The sequence below is a fragment of the Perca fluviatilis genome, chromosome 21 (genome assembly GCF_010015445.1).
Source record: "Perca fluviatilis chromosome 21, GENO_Pfluv_1.0, whole genome shotgun sequence".
NCBI classification, from domain to species: domain Eukaryota; kingdom Metazoa; phylum Chordata; class Actinopteri; order Perciformes; family Percidae; genus Perca; species Perca fluviatilis.
In genome coordinates, this window is record NC_053132.1 from 27,938,961 (window position 1) to 27,964,902 (window position 25,942).

Genomic DNA, 25,942 nt, shown 5'->3' on the forward strand with positions numbered 1-25,942 from the left:
GAATGGGGCTGAACAAGAAGAAAGAGAGGAAAGAGAGAGGAGAGAAAGAGAATAAAGAGAGAAGGAGAGAGAGAGGAAAGAGAGGAGAGGAAAAGACAGATAGCAACTTTGACTAAAATAGACTAAAAAGGCTGAAAGTTTAAAGACTTTGTATTATTATCAGCCATATCCATTGCGTAGAACAAACAAGCATGACCCTAAAGAGCTGAGAGGTGGATATATTGCCTGAAAAGAAACGGGCTATATGAATGAAATCACAAATGACCCTGGAGGGAGAGACAGAAGAAGGAAGGAGGGAGGCATAGAGAAAGAGAGGGAGACAAGAGGGAGGGATACAGACAGAGGGAGGGAGGGAGACACAGACAGATAAGGAGACAGACAGACAGACAGACAGACAGACAGAAGTGGAACGCAAATGATCTAGACTGATGATCATAGTTAGTCTAGTTAGTTGACTCCTACAGCAAGCCTGGAGTAATCAGTAGACTGTCTGTGAAAGGGTTGTCATGGTTACTAAGGACCTGGGCAATGTTTATAAACATCTCTTTGATCTGATAACGATAGCACCTGCTCTTAATATGTCTCCTGTAGTACACGCCAGCACTTCAGACACTGAGAGCAGAAGAAATATTTTTATTATTATCAGATATATACTGCATAGAACGAAAAAGCATCAATCTAGCTGAGATGAGATGTGAAATATATTAGGTGAAAAGAATGGGGCTGAACAAGAAGAAAGAGAGGAAAGAGAGAGGGAGAGAAAGAGAGAAGAAAGGAGAGCAGAAGAGAACAGATGAGAAGAGAGAAGAGTGTGGTGTGTGTACGACAAGCCGGCGTGTGTGTGTGTGTGTGTGTGTGTGGGGAGTGTGTTTGTGTGTGTGTGTGGGGGGGGTGAGGAGTGTGTGTTTGTTTTTGAGTAGTGTGTGTGTGTGTGTGTGTGTGTGTGTTTGTGTGTGTGTTTGCATGTGTGTCTGTCTTTGTGTGTGTGTGTTTGTGTGTGTGTGTGTTTATGTGTCTGTTTGTGTGTCTGTGTGTGTGTATATGTGTGTGTGTTTGCGTGTGTGCATGTGTGTGTTGGCAAAATAAAACATGAATAGCTGAATTGCTAAAGCTAAACTGGATGAATAGCTTAAAACCGTAAAAATAAGTTGAAGTAGTGAGAGTAGTTGAAAAGTTAAATAACACCTTAGCCAGGGACACGCTGATTGATATGCCACAGTGGGATTTGAACCCGGGCCCCCCACACCCTAGCCATGTGCCATAAGCACTGCGCCATCTTCAGAACAGACAAACATTGTTCCTTTAGTATTTATAAAGCCTCTCTTTGATCATTAATCCCCACACCTGATTAGTGAGAGACAGTGTGAGAGAACCCTTCAAACAATCCTTAATAAATCCACAACAGTACATGCTATCGAAACAGCGACTTGACCGTTAGAGACACAAGGCCTTTGTGAATGTATGGGTGTAAAATTTATATGGATAAATGTAAAAATGTGGGCATATCAGCGATTTTAAAAAGTGGTTCTCTGTGCCTTTCACTGGAAAATATAAAGATGTTTTACCATTGCTGCGGATGGGGAAGAAATTGATACTCTTGTCATTTGGAAGCTTGCTGAGCCCAAAGTATAAGACATATCGCTTAATAGAGCAGAGTTTCTGAAACTAGACAGAAATACCTACGTTTTGATGTATAAATTGTGTATGACAAGTAGATATTGTGGGCGTAAGAGCAGTTTACAGACAAGGAACTAAGATAATTTTTTCGAAGCTTCACCCTCTAGCTATGACATCATCCACTCTAGCAAGCGCAATACACACCCTGTTTAATCGATAAAATTTCCTGAAATAATCACTAAACTTAAACAGCTTTTTCACAAAAACTGTAAAGGATATCAAACTGAAAAGTAGACCCCGGATAGCTGAATATTTTGTGAACATTTTAAAGTTTGTTTGGCGTCTGTAGGTGAAAGTATGAAGGAGTTGAAACTTTTGGGAGCAGAAGAAGATTTTAAGGGGTTGAAGTCTGCTCTCATTGACTTCAATGTAAAAAAAAGTGTTAAAAAGCTTAAAATTTAAAAAAGTATAAATAGTAGAAAAAAAGTTGAAGAAGTCCCATCATTAGCTGAAAGAGCTGAACATTTGAAAAGTTTAATGGTTTAAATAGCTGAAAGTATGCAGAAGTTACGGAGAGCCAAAAAACGTACGGAATAAAGTTAAAATTAAAAATAAATAAAGAACCGAATAACAATAGGTGGAATGCTGTAGAACAGCATTCCCCCAATAATAAGTTTATTTGATATAGCACCTTTCACAGACAGAATCACAAAGTGCTTCACAAGATAAAAATTTGTACAAAACATAGTGAATTATACAACAATAAAGATAAAAGAATAAAAACAGTCATTAAAAGGCAACATTTTACATGAATGAATCAAAAGCAAATTTAAACAAGTGCGTCTTCAGCTGCTTTTTAAAAGCTTCAACAGAGACTGCAGAACGTAAGGCAATAGGAAGCGCATTCCACAGGTTTGGAGCCACCGCTTCAAAGGAACGGTCACCTCTAGTCTTTAAACGGGTGCGTGGAACAACCAGTAATCCCTGGTTAGAAGACCTGAGGGGCCTATTTGTAGTGTATGAATGGAGCAGGTCCCAGATATATACGGAGCCTGACCATGCAAAGCTTTATAAGTCAGAACCAAAACTTTAAATTTGATCCTGTAGTTAATCGGAAGCCAATGTAATGAGTATAAAACTGGAGTAATGTGTGACATCCTGCTAGACCTGGTTAGCAGCCTTGCAGCAGAATTCTGGACTAGTTGTAAACGGTCCTGTGACGATTTGCTGAGACAGGTGAAAATAGAATTGCAGTAGTAGCAGGGCAAGGTGGAGGGTGGGGGTGTGGCCTTGACCAACTGCCACTTTGCTCGTTTCAAAGTCATGATGTCTCTCTCTCATGGGCAGGCAAAGCAGAGAAAGGGGAGGTAACCTTGCTCCTTATGACCTCATAAGGAGAAGATTCCAGATCGGCCCATCTGAGCTTTCATTTTCTCAAAGGCAGAGCAGGATACCCAGGGCTCGGTTTACACCTATCACCATTTCTAGCCACTGGGGGACCATAGACAGACTGGGGGAACGCATATTAATGTTAAAAAAAACTCATAAAGTGAAATTTTCATGCCATGGGACCTTAAATGTTTTGGGAATTTGCTATCTTGTTTTATTTCCGAGAGTGAGATGAGGAAATGAATATATAGCTCAGGTCTTTGGTGTGGGGAAGTGGTTAGCGTAGCTTAGCATGAACAGAATAGGCAGGGAGAATGCTCTCCTGTCCAAACTTCAGAATACAACAAACAAAACTACCACAATACATTAACACAATGACTGTGGTGTAATGAGTGCAGTGAGAGAAGTGTTTCTGTGTGAACAGCAGCTGGGTTGCCAAGTCTACTAGCATCTTATCCTGTCTCATGTACCACCTCCCTTTTTAAATAATGCAGTATGAATTTCCCTTAAAACCAGCAGCTGTTCACATTTCTGATTTTGTTCATAATAAACATTAAATCATATTAAAAAGTGTTTGTCTTCATAGTGTAATTTTGATACTGTTGCCTCTTCTTCCAGTCAGGTAATCGCTAATAATAAACAAGGGAACTATATGACCTCTGTCAAAGGCAAGGCAAACTGATGGAAACATGCAGGTTACAGATGCATGAGGAAGGAAATAATAGTTTTTTGGTTATTGTTGCAGCAATGATTTAAACAGCATTTAATGATCAAGCATACTTTCTATACTGTTGGTTAGTTAAGTGTATTGATACGTCATTCTTTGTAAGTAGATCATATTTTTGTATATAACATTGATAAAGTAACAGTCGATATTTCCCTCTAAAAAAAAGAGCAGAAGTATGAAAAAAAGCATAACATGAAAATGCTAAAGTAAAGTACAAGTACATACTGGTTGACTGATGAGCCTACACACAAACACGTACGCACACACCTAAATGCAAGCACGCATGCACACACACACACACACACACACACACACACACACACACACACACACACACACACACACACACACACACACACACACACGTGGAAGTTTGAAGTGGGAAGCCTGAGATTTGATTGTGTTCCAGTGAATATGATCCCCAGTTGACCCAAATGTACAGGCCCCGCCCCCTGACCTGTCTGTCCTCTGATAGGTGGATGAGCTCAAGGCCAAGCTGGCTGCTCAGGAAGTGGAACTCAAACACAAGAACGAGGACGCTGACAAGCTGATCCAGGCAAGAACCCGTGCTCCTTTTTAGACTGCAAAATATATCATTGTTGAATATTTTCTCACTTAAAATACAGTAGCGCTCGTGGTACATGCACATAGGTTAACATCTCTATTGGGATTTATTTATATCTTCTGCATGCTGTACTTTTGTTGCTGCCACTGGAAATTGATCAGCATTTAAAGTTGTGTTGTGCAAACTTTAGTTGTAGTTCTACTCTACTCTTTTAACTGAGCACTAGATGACATGTTGCTGTGAAAGCTACAGTACGCCACTGATATTAACCCGGTGTGCTGTCCCCAGGTGGTTGGGATAGAAACGGAGAAGGTGTCCAAGGAGAAGGCAGTAGCAGATGAGGAAGAGCAAAAAGTGGCGGCAATTGCTGTGGTGGTCAGCGGCAAACAGAGAGACTGCGAGGAGGACTTAGCCAAGGCTGAACCAGCTCTGCTCGCTGCTCAGGATGCCCTCAACACTCTTAATAAGGTCACTTACTCTCATATCCCGCCGTGTACTATTGATTTGCTCCATCAGACTCTCCTCTCTTAGTTTATTTCTTTTTTCAGAGTTGTGTTCTTTTCTCTTTGTTTGATTTAGTTTTCAGCGTCAGTGGAATAAGTTCTGTCCACACAGCCTTGAACTGGAGATTAGCTTATTGAATCACAGGCTTTAAAATAATGTCTTCTCTATGTTCTGTGGGTATTTGACTTCATCCTCGCATCCCCTGTAGGTTTATGAGCAGCCTCTGGGATTTAAAAAAAAACACCCTCTGTGTTTAAAAGGTGCTCTCTGTTCAAACAAGCAGAACAGACGGTTCAATCCATGCGTGGAGCTCTCTAAAGATGCCCTAATTAGAAGTCTCTGTTGTCTTCTCAAAGTCAGCACAGGTTCTTCTTCCCTTAGTCTAATCCTATCCTTTTTTCTCTCTTATTTCCCCCCAGCAGGCAGCAGAGATATGCAGTTGTTTAAACTCAATTAAATCATAGTTCTTTCATTTTCCATCCGTTATTCCCTCTATCTTTTCTACCACAGAACAACCTGACAGAGTTGAAGTCGTTCGGCTCTCCGGTGGCGGCAGTGACCAACGTTACAGCGGCAGTCATGGTACTGTCTGCGCCCGGCGGCAAAGTCCCAAAGGACCGCAGCTGGAAAGCTGCAAAGGTGATGATGGCCAAAGTGGACACGTTCCTGGACTCTCTGATAAACTTCAACAAGGAGAACATCCCAGAGGCTTGCCTGAAAGCTATTAGGCCCTACCTGCAGGTGAGCGTCTCAATTAGCCCTGATTCATTAAAGTTAGACGCTAACAGCGCACAGTGTGAATGTCTGCCGCTTGGCAAGTTCAACTAATAAGTCATACATTTAGCAGGGGCGTGACTACCATGACAGTGGCACATTACAGCTGCCAAATGTCCCTTAATAATGTCTCGGTAATTAAGCGGCACATTTAACAGCCACCCTGATTATGAAGTTCAACGAAGCAGATAGTAGGTATGTCACTGCAGCAGAGAGCCAAAATCCACTATGTGCGCCACACTGATTCAGTCTCACACTATCGATGTAGCAGGATTTTATAAATCCAGGTCATCACACAACAAACATCACACTACAAGAAAGAATATTTAGCTCATTTTCAAAAAACAGAGAAGTTGAGTAGAGAAACATGACTGAAATCTGGTGAAAGGAAGAAAGTGACACATCCATGTAAAACAAATAGACAAAGCTTCCAGGTCTGCTGCATTCTCTCTAACATCCAGCAGGGGGACACTCCACTGGCTCCTGTTTCTATAGAAGTCTATGAGAAAATGACTCTACTTCTCTCTTGATTTATTACCTCAGTAAACATTTTCATAATGAGTTTATGGTCTCAATCGCTAGTTTGAAGTCTTCTTCAATTCAGCAAGATGTTCATTTAGTAAATGATGGTCCCAATTGTTTTAAAAATAAAGATAAAGCAGTGGATGCTTTAGGACCTGCCAATCAGGACAGAGGATTAGCAATGCTAGCTATGCTAACACTGGGGACATTAAAATAAACCTCAACAGCGCCTGGATAGCTAAACCGTCAGTCGGTAGAGTGGGCGCCCACATGTAGAGGTTTACTCCTCGATGCAGCGGGCCCGGGTTCGATTCTGACCTGCAGCCCTTTCATGTCTTTAGCTGTCCTGTCAAATAAAGGCCTAAAAAGGCCCCAAAAAATAATCTTAAAATAAACCTCAACTTGTTTTTGGCTGTTGTTCCGTGTTTTCGTCTTAAACTTTGACCCTCTCACTGTGTGTTTTCACTTCAGCAAAGTTAACTGGAACATTTTGGTCGCCTAGAATTGTCTTGTTCAGCATTCTGCCAACCGTTAGCATTCTGCCAAGCATTAGCGTTCTGCCAAGCGTTAGCTGGTAACTTAAGGGAAAGTTTAAACATAAACAACACTGGCTTGGATGCGTCGTCCTCCCCAGCTCCAACCTCTCGCAAAAACGTCACGTAAGGTTTCAAAATACCAAGATGGTGACGCCCAAATTGCCAAACCCAAGGCTTCAAAACGGCAGTCCAAAAACAGTCATTGCTGCTATGTCCCCTATTTTTACAGTCTATGGACGCATCTCGCGTATGGGGACCCTAAAGGAAGTGACACATCTCACCTATGGAGACCCTGCTCTCCTCCTATTGGCTCACAGAGCTGGGGTCCCTAAATGTGAGCTCTGCAGTTGGAACCTTCTTGAGAGTGCGGTTGCATAATAATTTTTATACCGTAGAAGAAATGTTAGAAAGCCAGATTCTGGGTACCGGTGGAGGGTTTAATCCGTGTTTAACTTTGTATTTGTTGATCTGTTGGATCTTCTCCAGGATCCAGAGTTCCAGCCAGACCTGGTGGCCTCCAAGTCGAACGCAGCGGCCGGCCTGTGCTCCTGGGTTTTAAACATTGTCAAGTTCTACGAGGTTTACTGCGAGGTGGAGCCCAAGCGTCAGGCTCTGAGCAAGGCCAACGCAGAGTTGGATGCTGCACAGGAGAAGCTCGCCGCCATCAAGAGCAAGATCAACGTAAGCCTTCACATTGGATTGAGGATACAGGAAATTTTAGTATCTATTTTAAATAATGGCAATTTAAATATCTAAAATCCTGAGGATATATCATTCAACAAAGGACTTGCTGCTCTTCACTGACACTAACACTAAAGAGTAATCTTTGTTGGTGGGCCGACATTTGTACAGAACACAATGTGGGCTGTCAAATGACTTGTGGGAGCCAGAAATGTCAGCACCTAGCTACATCGCCAACTCTATTAAACCCACAAGATGTGCCGTTCAAAAAGAAATAAAATAAAAACAACCAAAGGCAATAAGTTAAAGATAGATTCAGGATATGAATTATTTGAGTGACAGTTGACCCACAAGCTCTGCCAGTAGTGAATGATAGACCAGCATCTTTTCATCGATACAACGCTACTGTAAGTGCTATCAAAACCTTTTACTGTTCATTAATCTAAAACCCAACCCATCGACCTAAAACCCCTATTGATAAAAGCAGCTGTAAATAATTGTTCCTCATTGGCGTTTGACATTCAGCACATCAGCCCCAGCAGAGTGCGGCGCTCGGGGTGCTGCATCGGCTGCTCACATCAAACTCTGCCGAGTGAGGACTCCTCCTAATAAGATCCAGCATGACTTGTCGCTGTCATTTTTCAGCCCTCACTCAGATTACTTGAGTGGAGAGTGGGTTCGGAGCCAAGGGGAATTAGCAATCCTCAAACTAATCTACTGAACCTGTGTGCCTCTCCACCGATTAATCCTGTTTGTCCTTGTGCTAATTGCTTCCATATGCCAAATAAATCCATAGCAGAGGGAATGATAAGTTGCTTCCAACTTTTTGCACACTCCCAAGTTTCTTTCATAGGGAGACTTTAGCTATGTTTGTTCTTTGTCTTTGAGGATTCTTTATGACGCTGTCTCTCTTTCTGTGTGTGTGTGTGTGTGTGTGTGTGTGTGTGTGTGTGTGTGTGTGTCTGTGTCTGTGTTTGTGGCCTATCAGCACCTTAATGAGAACCTGGCCAAGCTGACAGCCAAGTTTGAGAAAGCCACTGCAGACAAGCTGAAGTGCCAACAGGAAGCCGAGTCAACCGCACGCACCATTTCCCTGGCCAACCGCCTGGTGAGGGGGGCAACAGCGGGGTCACACACGCACGCATGAACACACACACACACACACACACACTCTCTCTTTCCCATCCGACCCACATGCTCCTTCCCTCAGATAGATATAATGTAGATGGGTACAAACCAGTATTTATACACAGGTATACCCACAAACTTGTTTCTCTCTTTCCTAAATGCACATGTTATGTACGGGTGAAAACCAATATGAATACATTGTTATGAAAAGAAAATGCATTCTGATGAAATTCTAAAAATCGTACAGCTCTTCAGAGTCTCAGTCAAATCCAGACGCACTGGCATCATGCTCCTTTACAGTGTTGTCACGCTCGCCGTTGTCCACAGATGCAAAAACGCACTCTCATAACTTGGCTCACAGTCATCACCAGAGTTTTCCAATTTTAAACATATGATTTTAAAGGTCCAATGTGTAGGAATTTCAATCATATATCGCAATCAACTCTCTCGCACCACGCAGTTCAAAGTACGTATTACAGCTACGGTAGCCTTCACGCTTCAAAAAGCCGGTCTCTTGCTCTTTTCAATGTCCTTTTTTCTTTTTCTGGGCAAAGAAGAAGATTTTGGATTTTGAATATGTGTAGTCCTCCATGTTTCCTTGTTTCCTTCTTCAAACTTCCCGGGGCCGGGAAGCTACGATACCCATTAGCAGCATTAGCAGCACCTGTGAGTTTATCATGTGACAGCGAAAACGCGAAAGGCGGAGCAGTATGTCCTGTATGTCCCTTACCGGCTAACATATTTCAAGATGGCGCATGAATGTGGAGCGCCTACCCCAGTTCATGCGGATGAAAATGTAAAATTTCAAGCCAAAAGGAATACTTGAAATTGATGGTGGTGGTCAATATTCATGAAAAAAGGACAAGTTTGTGAACGGGCAACACAGATTTTGATAATGAACAACGAAACACGTTACACACTGGACCTTTTATAGTTAAACCGTTAAATATTCAGAAATTTCACAATGTTTATCCTCAATAACTTTCACCAGTCTTCTTCACCATTTGTTGTGCAGTGCAGGATAAAGCTTGGCTGATATTCAAACCTAAGATGAGATCATTATTGATCCCACGTTGTTACAGCAACTCAAGAGTCAAAAAGCAAAGGAAAAAAGGGACTGATTGATAAAAGACAAAGACAAAAATACAAATAAAATAAAGTGGCTATATACACCTTTCGCTTTTGCAGATATTTACACAATTAATAATCGCACAATTGCGTATTTGCACCCATAATTGTAATACACACATGGTGCGTAGCATTTTACCAGAAGAAAACTAAAATATATAAGTCTATCATGTTGTAAGTGGTGGTTAGACAACAACTGTTACAGTATGTTATGTATGTGTCAAAGAAATATTAAAATGAATGTAGGTACATGGGGAAAATATTATGTCATACATGTTGTTTTGTAAGCAGCTTTCCTTACACATCCACCGCATAATTCTGAACAGAAAAATAAATACGGCCAGGCATTTATACACACCATACCCAAAAGCTATTTTTATATCTGCTTGTTAGTGCAGCTGTCGCTTTCTTAGGTGCACATGTTTACACGCACGCACACACAAACACACACACACACACATTAATCTGACCACCACGTGCAGTGTGTAAATCACAGCAAAAAAGATTGTTGACACGGTTAGTATGATAATCTAAATTATTCTGAGGAAGATTTCAAAAGGCCTGACGGGAGCAACAAAAGCACAAAGGTTGTGCACGTCTGCTTGTCAGTCACAAATATCATTGCAAATGCAGTCAACGTGCTGAAGTGTGCAGTGTCTCTGTGATGTATGCTGCGAAGTTACAGTATGTGTAAAGTGCAGGGCCTCTCCAGTTTGGAAGAGATGGGATATTAAGGTGAACTTTATTGATCCCTGAAGGGAAATAGGATCATTGCTGCAGTAAAGAGTAGAGGTGTTGGTACACGAGCAGAGAGGTGATAAAGAATATGAAAACCTAATAAAAATGGACTTGAAGGTAGGAAGGCATTGTTGTTCTGGAGATTTCCTGATGTTCACAAGGCTGTGTATCGCATCGATGACGGCAGCCGTAAAGCTCCTTTAGATCTAATTTGACAGGATGCCCAGGAGGAATAGATAATGGAAAACATTGTCCCTGTGTTTCAGGTGGGGGGTCTAGCATCGGAAAATGTGCGCTGGGCGGAGGCCGTAGAAAACTTCAAGAAACAGGAGAGGACTCTGTGTGGGGACGTGCTCCTCATCACCGCCTTCATCTCCTACCTGGGATACTTCACCAAACACTACCGGCTCCAGCTCATGGACAACACCTGGAGGCCATATCTCAGTCAGCTGGAGGTGGGTGGCCATAAAGTTAGTCTATATCAACGATGTTCCACTTCCAGGATTGCTCCAGTGCCGCCGGATGTATGTCCTCTTCCTCTTTCTTAGTGTTGGCGTTCTAAACTCCGGTGGATTTATGAGGACTCTGGTTAACTGCTCCTCAGATCTCTGCAGGGTAAATCCAGACTATCTGTCCAATCTGAGTTTTCTGTTGCACGACTAAAATACAACTTTTGAGCGTACACAACAAAAGTTCCTTCCCAAGGCTATTTTGCAGAGGCACCGTGGCTCCGTCTGGCACTTGGCACTGCCAAAACGATTGTGATTGGTTTATGAAAATGATGGACATCCGGCAGAATTTCCAGCGGCACCTGAACAATCCGAGAGAGAGAGAGAGAGAGAGAGAGAGAGAGAGAGAGAGAGAGAGAGAGACCCACCCACTGTTTTATATGTAAAACTTGCTTAACATAAACTTGTTCCACTCTTTAGACTTAGCCACTGTGGTAAAAATAATTAAAACTTCATACGTAACCATCGCTATCATCTTTAAGGTTCCCATCCCAGTGACCCCTGACCTGGACCCTCTGACCATGCTGACAGACGGCGCCGACATCGCGGCATGGCAGAACGAGGGGCTGCCCGCCGACAGGATGTCTACTGAGAACGCCACAATTCTCACTTCCTGCCAGCGCTGGCCCCTCATGGTGGACCCCCAGCTGCAAGGCATCAAGTGGATCAAAACCAAATACGGCGAGAACTTACGCGTTATCCGCATCGGACAGAGAGGGTAAGAGGCTTTACGGTGAAATGTGCTCATGGTCATATTTTGGAGAAGATGTTGACAGAGGGGTTCTGCTGTCCTGTCCTCAGCTACCTGGATGCCGTAGAGAGAGCACTGGCAGCAGGTGATGTGGTTCTGATCGAGAACTTGGAGGAAACATTGGATCCAGTTCTTGGACCTCTGCTGGGCAGAGAAACCATTAAGAAGGGCAGGTAAAGAAGACCTTTCACTTCTTTACGTTGTGAGTCAGACCCGGATATTCAATGCAATTTTCGTTATAGTGTCAGACATTTAACACAAGTTCAGTCAGGACACTTTACAGATCCTATGTTCTCAGGAGTGGGACCTGCTGCCGCCAGATATCTCTGGTCTTGATGTGTCCAGTGATATACCTCGTACACTTCATAACACTGTGTCACCACCTCAGAGGATTTGCCCCCTCTAATCAACAGGGCTGTGATAGAGACATGAGCAAATATGAACCATTGTTTTTTTATTAAAAATCTTTTAGATAACACGAAACCATGGATGTATTATAGCCTATTGACTGCACAAAACACTCCGCAGCTGTAGCCTCTCTCTCTCTTTCTTTCTTTGTCATTGGCAGCCATCCAATTATTATGACCTCATCCACATTCTCAAAATCATTTAAAGGAATACCGTTTGTCAAAATAGGGTTATTCACCGTCTCCTCTATATTTATATAGGTGGGCAAATTTTTGTCTCAGTGCATGCATTGTCTTAGTCCGGCAGCGCCGCCGCTAGCTTAGCGTAGTGAATGGAATCCTATGTTGCCGGTTAGCATGTCGTGAGTAAAAGTGTCCCAACAACAACAAAAACAAAACCTAATTACTTCTTGTGGCCTGCGTATTCACAACGAGTACAAATAGCAATGCAGATTAAGACTAGATGATTTCCTAGGCAGATTAAGACTTGAGACTATATTTGGTGGAAGGCTACAGCTGAAGCACTGCTACTCGGGCGCTTGTTGTGTGCCCCTGCGTCTGGGGATGCGCCCGGGGATCGCATCCCACATGTTGCGGTCCGGCCTGTTGTTGTGGCCGGCGTGTGGCGCCTGATTTCCCCGTTGTTGCGTCCCCCAGAGCAGGTTCGAAAATTGTGACCTGTACACGTTCAAAATTCGTGGCGTGTACACGAAATAAACGTCAAAATCATGACCTGTACACAAATTAATAAATCAAAATAACGTGACTATTTCACGACCTGGCGTGAGACCGGGTTGCCCAGAATGCCTTTCACCCGACTCGCGTTCCACACTCAACTTCTTGTCTTTGGACAAGAAGTCACCTCTTGAGATGGATAATGTTGTCAGACACTTTTAATTACAATCTGAGCCTGTCCAGTGGTAAAAACAATCACTTTTAGTGGACAGAAATCGGGGGTTCCCTTTTAGTTTACATTGCAGCTCGGTTCACACCGGCTCGTCACTGTGATCTGGCTCAATACTGGACCAATTTGTAAGATGTTTGTTCACTTGAGTCTATTAGACACCAATGCATGGGGTAATGGGGTGCAAAATTACCCTTTAACTACTCTCTGTTTTGGGAACATCTTCCCATTTTAGAATCTTTACTTCCATTTAGCCACTCTCAATGATCAGAACACTTCCAGTCCTCGTTTTGCCCTAAACAGGTACATAAAGATCGGAGACAAGGAGTGCGAGTACAACCCCAGTTTCCGCCTCATCCTGCACACCAAGCTGGCAAGCCCTCATTACCAGCCCGAGCTGCAGGCCCAGTGCACCTTGATCAACTTCACCGTGACCAGGGACGGGCTGGAGGACCAGCTGCTGGCCGCGGTGGTCAGCATGGAGAGACCGGACCTGGAGCAGCTCAAGGTGAGGAAGGCACACACACACACATACAGGTATTTGACTGCAAGGAGGAATCTGACGTAATCTAAAAGTGAACCTGAGCCGACATGAAAGCAGTCTCTGTCAGGTGTCTATCACAGAACAAACAAGCGGTCCACGTTCCGCTGCTATCTTCTTTTTTTGTGCAAGCGTAATTAAAAGAAACAATGAGAGGAGTCAGGGGCCTCCAGGAGCCGGGCGGAGCACTCTCGCTCCTCATTAGCGCCTTTAACGCTACACTTCTGCAAGAAAAACGCTGTCTGCCCGAAACATCACAAGAGGCTGCAGATCCGGGCTCTTTGATTCCAAAACAATCAGCCGGTGCCTTTTAATTAACGGCAAACTGAGTGGATGTGTGATAATTAAAAAAAACCTTTTCTGATTCTTGTTATCCCTCACTAAGGGAGAAAGTGACACTGCACGGCTGTGTGTGCAAGTGTGTCTGTGTGTTCACGTGGCATAACAATTACTTTGAATAGTTATCCATGATTTCTTAAGTTTTCTACAGTACAGGCCAAAAGTTTGGACACACCTTCTCATTCAATGTGTTTCCTTTATTTTCATGACTATTTACATTGTAGATTCTCACTGAAGGCATCAAAACTATGAATGAACACATATGGAATTATGTACTTAACAAAAAAGTGTGAAATAACTGAAAACATCCTCAAAGTAGCCACCCTTTGCTTTTTTTGATAACTCTGCAAACCCTTGGTGTTCTGTCAATGAGCTTCATGAGGTAGTCACCTGAAATGGTTTTCACTTCACAGGTGTGCTTTGTCAGGGTTAATTAGTGGAAGTTTTTCCCTTTTATTAATAAAAAAAGCAAAGGGTGGCTACTTTGAAGAATCTAAAATATAAGACATGTTTTCAGTTATTTCACACTTTTTTGTTAAGTACATAATTCCCTATGTGTTCATTCATAGTTTTGATGCCTTCACTGAGAATCTAAAATGTAAATAGTCATAAAAAAATAAATGGAAATGCATTGAATGAGAAAGTGTGGCCTGTACTGTATATTCCAATGAGCTGTTGTTGAACCAAAGGTGCCCTGTGGAGTGTCTGACCTTTGGTAGCGCTGTGGAGCTGCTTCTCTGAGGTTGGCCTCTGTTTTGTTTAGGTTGTTTAGGCGTTCACTTGAGATCTGGAACTGTGAAGGCTGCCACATGTGATTCTTATCATTTTCATTCTCCTCAAACAATCGGTGAGCCTTTGTGCCCTGCATGGGAATATATGCCTTTGTTTTCCTCTCAAAGTTTTCAGTGCGGTTCTGTCTGTCTGTCAGCAGGATTACACAAACACTACTGGCCCCATTTGCATGAAACTTGGTGGAAGGGTTAAGCATTGGCCGAGGAAGAAGCCACTAGATTTTGGAGCAGTTCTACATCACGGGGCAGATACACAAATCATTTCTCCCTTTTTTAACATTGCGAGATAGGGCATGCCTTGGCGGAGGTTTGCATATCCGAGTGCCCTTCTAGTTTTATCTTTATTTTGGTGTCCAGCTGCTCCTTAAGAAAATATCTTCTCTAGCTGTTAAATGCTCCACTATGTTCACCTGCTCGTCTCTAAGGCTGCTTTCAGACAACCTGCGTCGGCCGTCTGACGGTCCGGCAAAAACGGCGGTAGTGTGCTTTCCGCAGGGGGGGCATGGAAAAAAACACAGCGGGCATGCGGTTGAGACAGGCTCAACTTTTGGAGAAACGCAACCCCACGTCAAGCTGCGGAGGCCAATCATGTAACCGGAGATCAGACATGTCGGTGTGTTTTGAGCTATGGTTTGAGGCGGTGTGAGAGACCCGTACAGGAAACAGGAAACCTCACTGCCTCTATCGCTTAAAGCTATATTTTAACTCTTTTTCAGGCTGCTAATTCAAGCTATATTTTAACTCTTTTTCAGGCTGCTCTAAAAACGAAACCTCCTGTTTAGCCAGACTCATTTCACTTCAGAGTGATAGTGCCTCTGACACAAGCACTGAACTGCCCAGGTATAGCAGAATGTTTTCTGCAACAACAAAGCACTCGCTACAGAGACTTTCTCAGAGTGTGGATAGCTGTGGGACTGAACCAGAACTATGAGTTGAAGGACAAGAATAGTATTTTAGTTAGCTAATAGTTGATGTAATAAAACATGTCTGTGCAGCTTTAACTGTTGGCTGGAAATCTACTGGACTGCTTTACAGCACAGTGGCTCTTAGTGAAGCCAGTGCAGACTGAAGCATTATGGGAAAAACTACTGCTGCTGCTAAACCAAAGTCAACCAACTGTCTTGGCTATGATTTCATTTCTTGATTGATGTGAACAACACAACATCTTAAAAGGTCATTATTTCTGTTCAGCCATGTTGACCATCCCTTCCCATACTACCTACTACGTTAGGCATTTAGTAAAACACTTCCTGTAATTACAACACATTACTTACAGTGCACGACCTACCAGACAAACAGCTGTAAAAGAAAATCCTAAAGCTTTCATCAACTGGTTAGTTTGAAGTATCAGCATCTTTAATAATGAAAGGCAATATCAAAAGATCAATTATTTATAATTGAATGTCATGGATTGTTACTCCGTAGCATCCGTGACCAATAACCCATAAAGGCAATAATCCATTAATCCCCCAAAAAATCAAACGACCTTTTGAAACACTGACACTCCCCCATTGTGTCGCATTCAGCCTGGATACTGTTCCATTTATCACCGTGCTCCAGGAGTTGTGTAATTGTGTCTTGATGCTATCCTCTGAAGGGAGTTTCATCTTTCTTTATCACTTTGGCAGACTCATTTATGATCACACATCCACCTCTCTAAAATCAAAGGAGAGGCAGATAGGAGACGCTTTAAGCTGTATTCTCCTTTTCAGTGTAAATCTCTGTCTTTGTTGTGTGGACTCTGGACTGTTGATGAGCTGTCGCTGTCATGGCCGCTACACCCTGTACAGTACAGCAGCTTCCTGGCATCTGCTGGGAAGTAATGAGCAGCAGATAGTTACAGATATATATCCACAGTATGCTGTGAATTTAAATGTTCACAATTAAGCGAAAAACTCACTTGATCAAAGCTCCAGCGCCTAATGATGCCTCGCACTCATCTCCTGGACAATCTGTGCTTTTCATGTCAGCTGTTTGAAATGGATTAGCCGGTGGCGCCACTGTCCCACAGCAATTAGACAACACATTGACACACTTCCACTGTTCCTTAAACGTGGACCTTGTTAGTGGAGGGGAGAGGAAAATCCGAAATCCCTCTCGGTCCAGAACACGTCTGGCTGACGGCGGCGTCTCTGAGAGATCACAACGGAAGATAACGTGGGAACTCCGTGAACGGGTCGGGCAGATTTACTCTAACTCAATGCTATTTGCTATTTTTTGATGGTTTCCTGGAGCTGTCCGTGTTTGCGCTGGGCTTCTGTAGGCAGTGCTTCAGTCAGACCTGTAGGCTTTCTTCACAGACAAATCAGCATTTTTGATAAATGGAGAGTTATTTTAAGCCTTGTGTCCCCTCAGCAAAATCCAACGGAGAAGTGAAATGTGATTTAATGAAGCTTGTTTAATTAGCATTTCACTGAGATTGGAGGCTAAGGGAAAAAAAAACAAGATCTGGAACTCACTTATCATTTTAATTAACAGTGAGAGTTGAATGTGGGTGGGGTGTGTGTGGGTGGGTGTGTGTGTGTGTGTGTGGGGCACACTCCTGTCAAAACGCGGCCCGTAGAATGGAGTGCTGAACGGATTTTGTTGCAGGTAAACAGCCCGGACTGATAACAATCAGTTAAAACCTGTTTCTATTCTCCGAATGCCTCGGTCCCATTATAGCTTTAATGAGGTGAGCGTTGCCGCTCAGCCGTAAGATGACGGCAGCTGAAAGAGCTCTCATTTACCCGAACCAAAGACGGCTAAGGAGCTTAAAATGTCAAGTTGCCTTTTTGGAGAGAGCGCAGGGGGAGCGCTCTACAACCTTTTAGCACAATAACTAGCCCCTCTGCTCCTCCCTGTGCGCATATGAGTGTGCATGTCTACATCCTTGTGTGTGTAACTTCTTACCGAGACCTTCGGCGTTAATGAGAACTCAAATGTTCCACTACCCAAATTACCTTAACAGGGCTGCTCTGTGGCACTCAGTAATCATTTGCCTGAAAAAATGATACATGTATTACCGCATTTTAATCCCAATTAGAGTGTTCTGCTGACTGGTTAATTGTTTGTTTTTTTCTAAGCAAGGGTAATTACAAGTACAATGTGCCAGAGGAAAGCTAATCGTTAAACCGACTCATTACTGGCTCCAGTTGGGAGTGTTTAAAGGGTGGATAGCTTTTCCTCTCAAAAGCTCCCGAGTGTGGGCAAGTAGAAGGTCACAGTTGACTCACACCACTCAACCCATTCTGGGATTCTCCTCTCTCCTCAAAGCTTGTCAGCTCATTCCTCGAAATGCCACCAATCACATCATCTTTTTGCCTGTGCTGTTGGAGAAGAACTTTTCAACTACCGAGTTGGTAATAACGTCAAATTCAGAGATACAAGATTTAACAAGGCAGAGGCTCAATTAGTTTTAACAGTGGTGTAAAAGACTTCTCATCACCACACTAGGAAATACTGTCATAAAGAGAGCAATTAAGCAGTGTGATCTCTTAAACTATCTGCTCCCCTGGCGCGATCTGAGCAAAGTATGTCTTTTGTCATGGGAACACTGTGCCACAGGGAGGAGCCCCCCCCTCCCCCAGCGATTACACGCTGGCAAAAACGCCAGCGCCAGAGCCGTATTACCAGCGTCTGTCGGGGATCATGCCACTCAGAAGCCCTCAGCTATTATCAGTCAGCGACAACACCGGAGCACTTAAATCTCACAACTGCCCCCCCTCCCGTAATTCCAACCATTCAAGGGTCACAGAGGCTTCTGTTAGGGGAAACTTCAATAAAGCAAAGTTATTATCGAGCAGAAACAAGGAGCGGCAGCAGACTATAATGAAGGACAAAGCAATAAAGAGAAGGAGCTGCGCCATCGCCGCTTTGTTCTCCCGACGCCTCTCAAACGCATCACTTTGAAAAGTGAAAAGTTTAGTTTTTCAGCCAGAACAAAGAGACGTGGGCGTGCGTGCATGCGTGCGTTTGTGCGTGCCTCTCATCAAAGCTACTTCCCCTCTAGCTGGAATCGACGGTGTCATCACATGGAGGTGAGGTGGCTCAACAGAGGTTTGATGTTTGCCAGACAGAAGCTGGCTAATCCCGCCCAGAGCACTCCCTTCATGGGTCAGACGGTCAATGCAGAGCATATTGATCAGTTCTGCCTTTGACGTGCCCTTCACTATTCATGTCCTCATATTGACCCACACCTTGAACATCTCCCACTGCCTCCGATATGATGATGAGGCCAGAAAGGAAGCTGACAACAAGCATAGATCTGAGAAACCCACTGACATGTGCAGTCTTGTTTGTGTTTTTGTGTTTCTTAGTCCGACCTGACGAAGCAGCAAAATGGCTTCAAGATCACTCTGAAGACGCTGGAGGACAACCTGCTGTCCCGTTTGTCCTCAGCTTCAGGAAACTTTCTGGGGGACACAGAGCTGGTGGAAAACCTGGAGACGACCAAACGCACCGCAGCCGAGATCGAAGAGAAGGTCCTGTTTTTTGTTTTTTTTATCTTTACTACTCTTTATTCTGTTTATTCATCATCACTTCTCTAGTAACTCTTTAGATTGCAGAGAACATATTTCTGTCTATGCCGGAACTAATATATAAGTACAGCGGCAGATGAGAATACTTATTTTATTATTATATTTTAATTGCTATTATATTATTAAAAAATAATTATTCTGTAAATATTTAGGGTACAAAAAATAATGTTACTGGGTAAGAAGATAGTCCCTGGTGTAACACACACACACACACACACATACACGCACACACTCCTGCAACAGAGATTCTCTGTAAGTGAAAGGGCCGCACATAGATGTCTTCCATGGAGCTGTTGTAAGAGGACACATTGGCTGATCGCCTGTCTGTACCCTGCAATTATTTATTATGTCATTTAAAAAAAGTACTTTTACAGTGTCAATTTTTTCTAAGCTCCTCCTTAAAGGGATATTTCACCGTTGGAAAGACGAATATATCTTTAAATTGGGTCACTTATGTAGTAGAAATGTGATATATTTTTTTTTAAATTGGTGCCTTCTAGGCCGAGATAAGCCATAAAATGTGTTTTTGGCTCATATGGATGAAAGACACCAAATCCCAGAATGAGCTCAACTCAAGTGTGTTTTATTGTCATTTCAACCATATACACGAAACAACGTTTCACCGTGGCTCAAGTGTTGTTACACATTTAAAATATATAAAAAACGACATTATATAAAAACAACATACAAAACAGACTACATTTAGTGCACACACATTATATGCTCCGTAAAGTTCACTAGCATTAGCGTTTGGTGGGCTGTAAACACAGAGTATAAACACAGCCGTAAATTTGCGTGGAATGTAGAATGGTCGGCATTTAACAGTCACAAACTCCACCAGCAGTTAGCAGTTAGTTGGATACAAATCACCCCATTTCTGCACCAGTCCGTGTTAACACAGCCCACCTCCTCTAGTCTTACCCAGCGACAGAGCAGCTGGCCTGGTAGCTGGATAGTCCGGCACACTGTTGTTCAGCCATGTTTCCCCAACAACAAAAACACAGCAGTCACTGAACTGAGTTTCGTTGAAGTTGGATGTAGTCCAGTTTGTCTAATGAGCGGACACTTGCAAGCAGGATTGATGGAACAGGTGGCCGGCTAGCGTTAGCTTTCCACCTAGCTGCTTGCCACTCCTGCACACCGCTGTCGAGGTCCCTTTCCCCAGGCTGAGGTGCTGGTTTCCGTAGCAGGCGAAGCTCGGGTAGTGTGTTGAGTATTCCGTCTGTAATAAAGTGTCCTGCATATTCTCCGATCTGTACCAATGTTTCCCGGTGGTACACGTGCGGTAGTTTGAATGCACATAATTGCAGTTTTCTGTTGAAAAGACGGAGCCTGTTAGCGAGGCTTCAAGATGGCTGACACTCGTTTTGCTTCAGAAGACGACAGTCCAACTCCTTATTGGCGGGTTGAAAACATGCGGAAGTAGCTCCTACTACTGGCTGTAGTCCATTGCCTCTGGGCAAAAAAATCTTCCGATGACGCAAAAATCAACATTTTACGTCATCGGAAGATTTTTTCCAGACCCACAATACAGAGATCTCTCATCTCAGGTGGACATGAGGGAGGGAAGCACGGTCATTCGAACATACTGCCGGGTTTCTACTGATACAAAGCTTAATGCTGAATTGGTGAAGTATCCCTTTAACACAAACATGTTAACCCCTTCTTGTCTGTACTTCTTCCCTTGTCCCTATTGCAGGTACAGTAAGTATTTGATGGGCAATCCATATGTACACAGTAGATAAGAGTGTAATCCCTTTTCTCCTCTGCCTTACTTTGTTTCTCTTTCTTTGCTCAGCATGCCAGATTGTTACTTTCTTGCGAGGAGTAGCTGTCTGATGATGTGAGAGTGTCTGCAGATGTTCATCCTTAAGCATAATTGCCTAGATATTTCCTTAGAAAAAATGTGACATAATTGTCGCGTTGGGTGCAGTGTGAGAACATTTTGTCCGGAAGCGTGAAATTGGAACAGCTCTGCTCTTTTATTGGATGGTGCAGTTTCCCCATCAGCTGATCAATGAACCCTGAGTGTGTGCATGTCCGAGCACATGCATGCTGCTGTCTGTGAGTGTGACTTCATTGTGTTTGCACTATCTTTACTGTAGGTGAAAGAAGCCAAAGTGACAGAGGCCAAAATCAACGAGGCTCGGGAGCACTACCGGCCAGCAGCAGCGCGGGCTTCCTTATTGTACTTCATAATGAACGACCTCAATAAAATCCACCCCATGTACCAGTTCTCTCTCAAGGTAGCCTGTCTGTTGACATGCCATGTTTCCTCCCCGCCTCACCGGCCCCCAGTGAGAGCCCTCTTTACGCTCACTCCTCCATTCCCCCCCTCTTTCTTCCATTTGCTCACCGTATTTTATGCTCTTTGCCCCGCTTTCATTGTGTTTGTGGCTCCCTAATGTGGTTATGTAGAGCATTATGTCTTTCATATTGTCAGCCAGCGAGCACTGAGAGGAGGCAGCCTGAGATATGGTTTGCAATCATTCCCAACTCGGCAGGTAGCTGCCCTGGCCCATGGTATCTCCCAACATAATCGAATGAAAACACACGCCGAGTATATGTTGTTCTTCACAAAATGTTACAGCAAAGTGTGACAGAAATGACACCAGAGAAGAAGATTATGACAATTATTATTGTAGCGTTTCAATTTACGGTCCCTTCCAGTTTTTCAAAGCGTGACAGTTTGACTAGACTTTGATTAGTAGTTAGATGTATAGAATTCATTCTCTGTAGTAATCACAGGCTCAGAGCGGTCAGCTTGAATCTTGTGAATTCTTTTCAGAGCCTGTTTAGGAACATCCTTATCCTGTAAATACTCAGGACAGTGTAAACTAAAGTGTGTGTGTGTGTGTCCATGGTGCTGAAGGAACATGTCACCCTGTACAACAGCGTGCTTATTGATAAGAAAAGATATAGCAGACTTTGGTCTTTTACGGGATGTGTTGACAATTAGGAATATTGGAAAATCTCTTGTATTTGTCCTAGAGCTGCAAAGATGAATTGATTAGCTGTCAACTATTAAATTAATCGCCATCTCTTTTGATAATCAATTAATTGGTTTGAGTCATTTTTATGCAAAAAAAAGAGTAAAACTTCTCTGATGTCAGCTTGTTAAATGTGATATTTTCTAGTTTCTTCTCTCCTCTGTGACAGTAAACTGAATATCTTTGAGTTGTGGATAAAACAAGACATTTGAAGACGTCATCTTGGGCTTTGGGAAACACTGATCCACATTTTAGAGACCAAATAACTAATCCATTCATCCAGAAAATAATCGCCAATAATCAGGGTATCTGATTTATAATTAAAGGCTCATATGAGCCAGATATTGGTTAATATTGTTTGAGCATTGGTCCACTCTGCATTGTTCCATTGCTGCTAGTAAGACTTGTATGTGTGGTACCTGTCCTGCGTCCCCAGGCGTTCAGTGTGGTCTTCCAGAAAGCAGTTCTGAAGGCGGAGCCGGACGAGGCTCTGAAGCAGCGGGTGTCCAACCTAATTGACAGCATCACGTCCTCAGTGTTCCAGTACACCACCAGAGGCCTGTTTGAATGTGACAAGCTCACGTACATCGCTCAGCTGGCCTTCCAGGTAGGGAGGAAAGCAGCTTTCATCTTCTGCATGGTTTGTTTTGTTGAATCAGTTGCTCCAGAGACCAGTGGCCCGGTTTGGATCTAATCAAGTGGAAAGGAAATGTGGTTTGTGCTGGAAATAGAACAATTCAAAGTCCTTCCTGTTTGTTGTGTCCCTAGATCCTTCTGATGAATAAAGAAATAGATCCTGCAGAGCTGGACTTCCTCCTGAGGTACCCTGTCCAACCAGGTGTGATATCACCAGTGGATTTCTTATCCAACTTCTCCTGGGGAGGGGTCAAGGTACAGACTAGATTCTTTCTGCTACTCCAGTGTAATGCTGTGGAATTCAAAGAGCTAGCTCCCATGTATTCTCAGTGTGTGATCAAAGCAGAAGTACAGCTCAGCTGAAAAAATCAGGTGGTTCTTTGAATTGACAGAATTAGGCTTCAAAGACTTTGAAGGTTGTATGAATCTTTTTGTGGTCATTGATCAAGGAAGATGATAACATTAATTGTTTTGACCTAACAATGAGTCAATTAATCACAAAGATAAGAAGCAGATTAATGAAAGTAACTGTTAGTTAACCACATTGGCATGTTTACAAGAACATAGTCTATATCGACGAAATTTCATCGCCGGATGTCCCTCAATTTCGTCCAGATGTCCGTCACCTTCCTCTTTCTTTGAGTCCCGGTGGATTTCTGAGGATTATGGTTAACTGCTCCCCAGATCTCTGCAGGGTAAATCCAGACAGCTAGCTAGACTATCTGTCCAATCTGAGTTTTCTGTCGCACGACTAAAACTACTTTTGAACGTACACGTTCCACAAGTTCCTTCCCGAGCCTATTTTGCAGCGGCACCGGAGCTTAGCGCCGCGCAAGATGATTGGGATTGGTTTAAAGAAATGCCAATAAACCAGGAATGCTGTGTGGACTAGCCAGACCCTCCTCCGCAGCACTGTGGAGGAAGGTCTGGCAAAGCGAGACTAATAAGAACGTAACTCCTGCAAACAATTCCTACTTTATGAAAAAGTGTTTATACTTCATTTTGGACTCTTCGGCTTTTCGTCCCCTTAAAGGTCAGCACTGTCAAAGGTCACCATTGTAGTTAAAGTTATTTCTACAAGAAAGCTCTGCGCGGATAAACTTCACCAAACCCACTGATTGCTGCAGTTGAAATGGATGAATTTAGTTCTCAACGTTGCTGTTCTAATGAAGGCAGTCAGAGAGCTCTCCCTGCTGTGCTCAGCTAGCCGGCTTTTTTTGGGGAGTGACTATCTGCCAACTCATGCTATATGAGTTGGCTGACTGAAATGCTGGTGCGACTGCAAACCATCTCGCCAAAGAATCAGTACAAAAGAGATGTTTAGTTGTTCACACCATTTTTCATAAAGACAGAAGTGTCCTCTTTAGATTTATAGAGATGTATTGAAACATGCATGAAGAGTGTTAAATTGTACACCAGCTCTATCTTTAGAATCCCATTCCTTAATGTTGAAATCTCAAAAAAACTAAATAAATAAATAATAATAGATCACGCCCCGGTCTGACTGACTGCCGTCGCACCACCGGCTGCTCATAAGACCAATAATGTTATTTCTCCAGGTCGGAGGATGGCTCATTTTGATGAAAATTAGTTTGTAGCTTGTTGTTAACCTTACTACTTTAGGAAAGATGCGTCGTTAGTGATTTAATAACATTTCGCTATAGAGAATTGATCCCAGAAGTTCAAATCTGTGAATATCTTTCTAATTTTGCTTACGTTTATAAAACCGAGAGCACAGATTATGAATCGCACAGTTTGGTTGTTTTTTTTATCAGCTGACCCCAGGGGGGCTCCATAGTTTTCATCAGCCTGTCACCTGAGAAATGGCCGTAAGTGCTTTTAGCACTTACGTAGCTGCTTTGAGTTGCTTCTTATGATGCATTTTTTGCATGCCAGTCTCCCAACAACTACTTTGCATTAAAGTGAGACCCCGGTGCGTTTTAACATTGAAAGGGCACCAGAACAACTCTGCATTCCCGTATTCCATCTTAAAGAACAGGTGCCTGGCGATGCAGCCCTGTGGACGTCAAGCAGCAGAGGTTCCCTTTCTTGTCAGATCAGTTTAGTAGCAAATTAAACCCTAACGGCAGCATGTTTTTTTAGCCTCTCTGGTGCTCATGAATTTTTCAGTCTGTACCGCCTAGAATATTAACTAAACCTAAACCCCTCTGAGGGTCTGGAGACGGCCTTTCCCCAACTGCACTCAACCTCCTGTGGATGTTCAAGGCCCTGCTAATCAAATTCTGTCACTCGATTTTCTTATCGCAATTGGAAACATAATCAGTTGGATAGCTTTAAAGGAGGGTAAGATCCTCTGATTGTTTGGCTCTCTTGATGATATTAGCAGAGCATGAATCCCATGAGACCCAGTGTATCTCCCCTCACCGGGGCTCAGGGCTCGCCGACCTCCTGTGGTAATTAAACAAAGTGAGTTGGAGTGATGGGCGGTGTGCTGAGCAACTTCATCTCACTCCAGTTTACCACCTCGTGCCCAGCGGTGAGCAGTTGTGGAAAAGCAGATTTTATGGATTCACATGGATAGTTTTTCCATGACTCCTTGTACTCAATGTCAGTGGTTTCCCCCACAGCCCTGTCAGATGAACTCACGTACCCCTTCATCAATGTCCAATGTGTTCCAAATATATAACTCACTTCATTATAAAAAAAACAAAAGTCATACAACTGAACTGTCAATATTTAGGTTGGTTTGGTCAGCAATCTTACTACTACTTCGGGGTGAATCGACTTTTAGCTACCTGTTTAACATTCCTGTGTTCAGGTCCTACAGCTGATATATTCTTTTAATCAAATCATAATTAATATTTTTTCAAATTCCGCTCCACACTTTTTCCATGTACAGACCCCTGGTTGGGTATCAAGTGCTTTGTGTGTGTGTGTGTGTGTGTGTGTGTGTGTGTGTGTGTGTGTGCGTGCGTGTGCTGCGTGACACTGCGTTCTCCACAGATGAGATAAGGTGTCTGTCAGCTGGGCCGTTACAATAAAGCCCCCCTACTAGTTCTGCAGCGGATGCATATTCAGTCGTCCCCCAACCCCCCGTCCCGTTATGAAAGGATAGTGTTTACTCAGCATTTCCGTTTGAAAAAAAAGAAAGAAATTATTGGCGGGAGGAAAGATAAGCACTCCTTTTAAGTTTTTTTGTCTCTTTTTTTTCTCCCAAACTTTTGCAAACAAAGTTAGTCCTTTTGCTGTGTATTGTGAAATGTTTCTGAAGTGGTCAAACTGTT

At 43.2% G+C, this 25,942-nt stretch overlaps 1 protein-coding gene across 1 annotated transcript in view; it reads left to right on the forward strand.

Annotated features, from left to right (window-relative positions):
* The window catches only part of dnah9 (dynein, axonemal, heavy chain 9), a 156,217-nt gene that overhangs the window by 102,046 nt on the left and 28,229 nt on the right, over positions 1-25,942 (forward strand). The window contains 13 exon segments of the mRNA XM_039787828.1: positions 4,209-4,289; positions 4,587-4,766; positions 5,313-5,543; positions 7,121-7,315; positions 8,304-8,423; positions 10,576-10,764; positions 11,301-11,536; positions 11,620-11,742; positions 13,184-13,388; positions 18,850-19,014; positions 21,177-21,317; positions 22,498-22,668; positions 22,830-22,952. Coding sequence (XP_039643762.1) covers positions 4,209-4,289; positions 4,587-4,766; positions 5,313-5,543; positions 7,121-7,315; positions 8,304-8,423; positions 10,576-10,764; positions 11,301-11,536; positions 11,620-11,742; positions 13,184-13,388; positions 18,850-19,014; positions 21,177-21,317; positions 22,498-22,668; positions 22,830-22,952 — 2,160 coding nt within the window.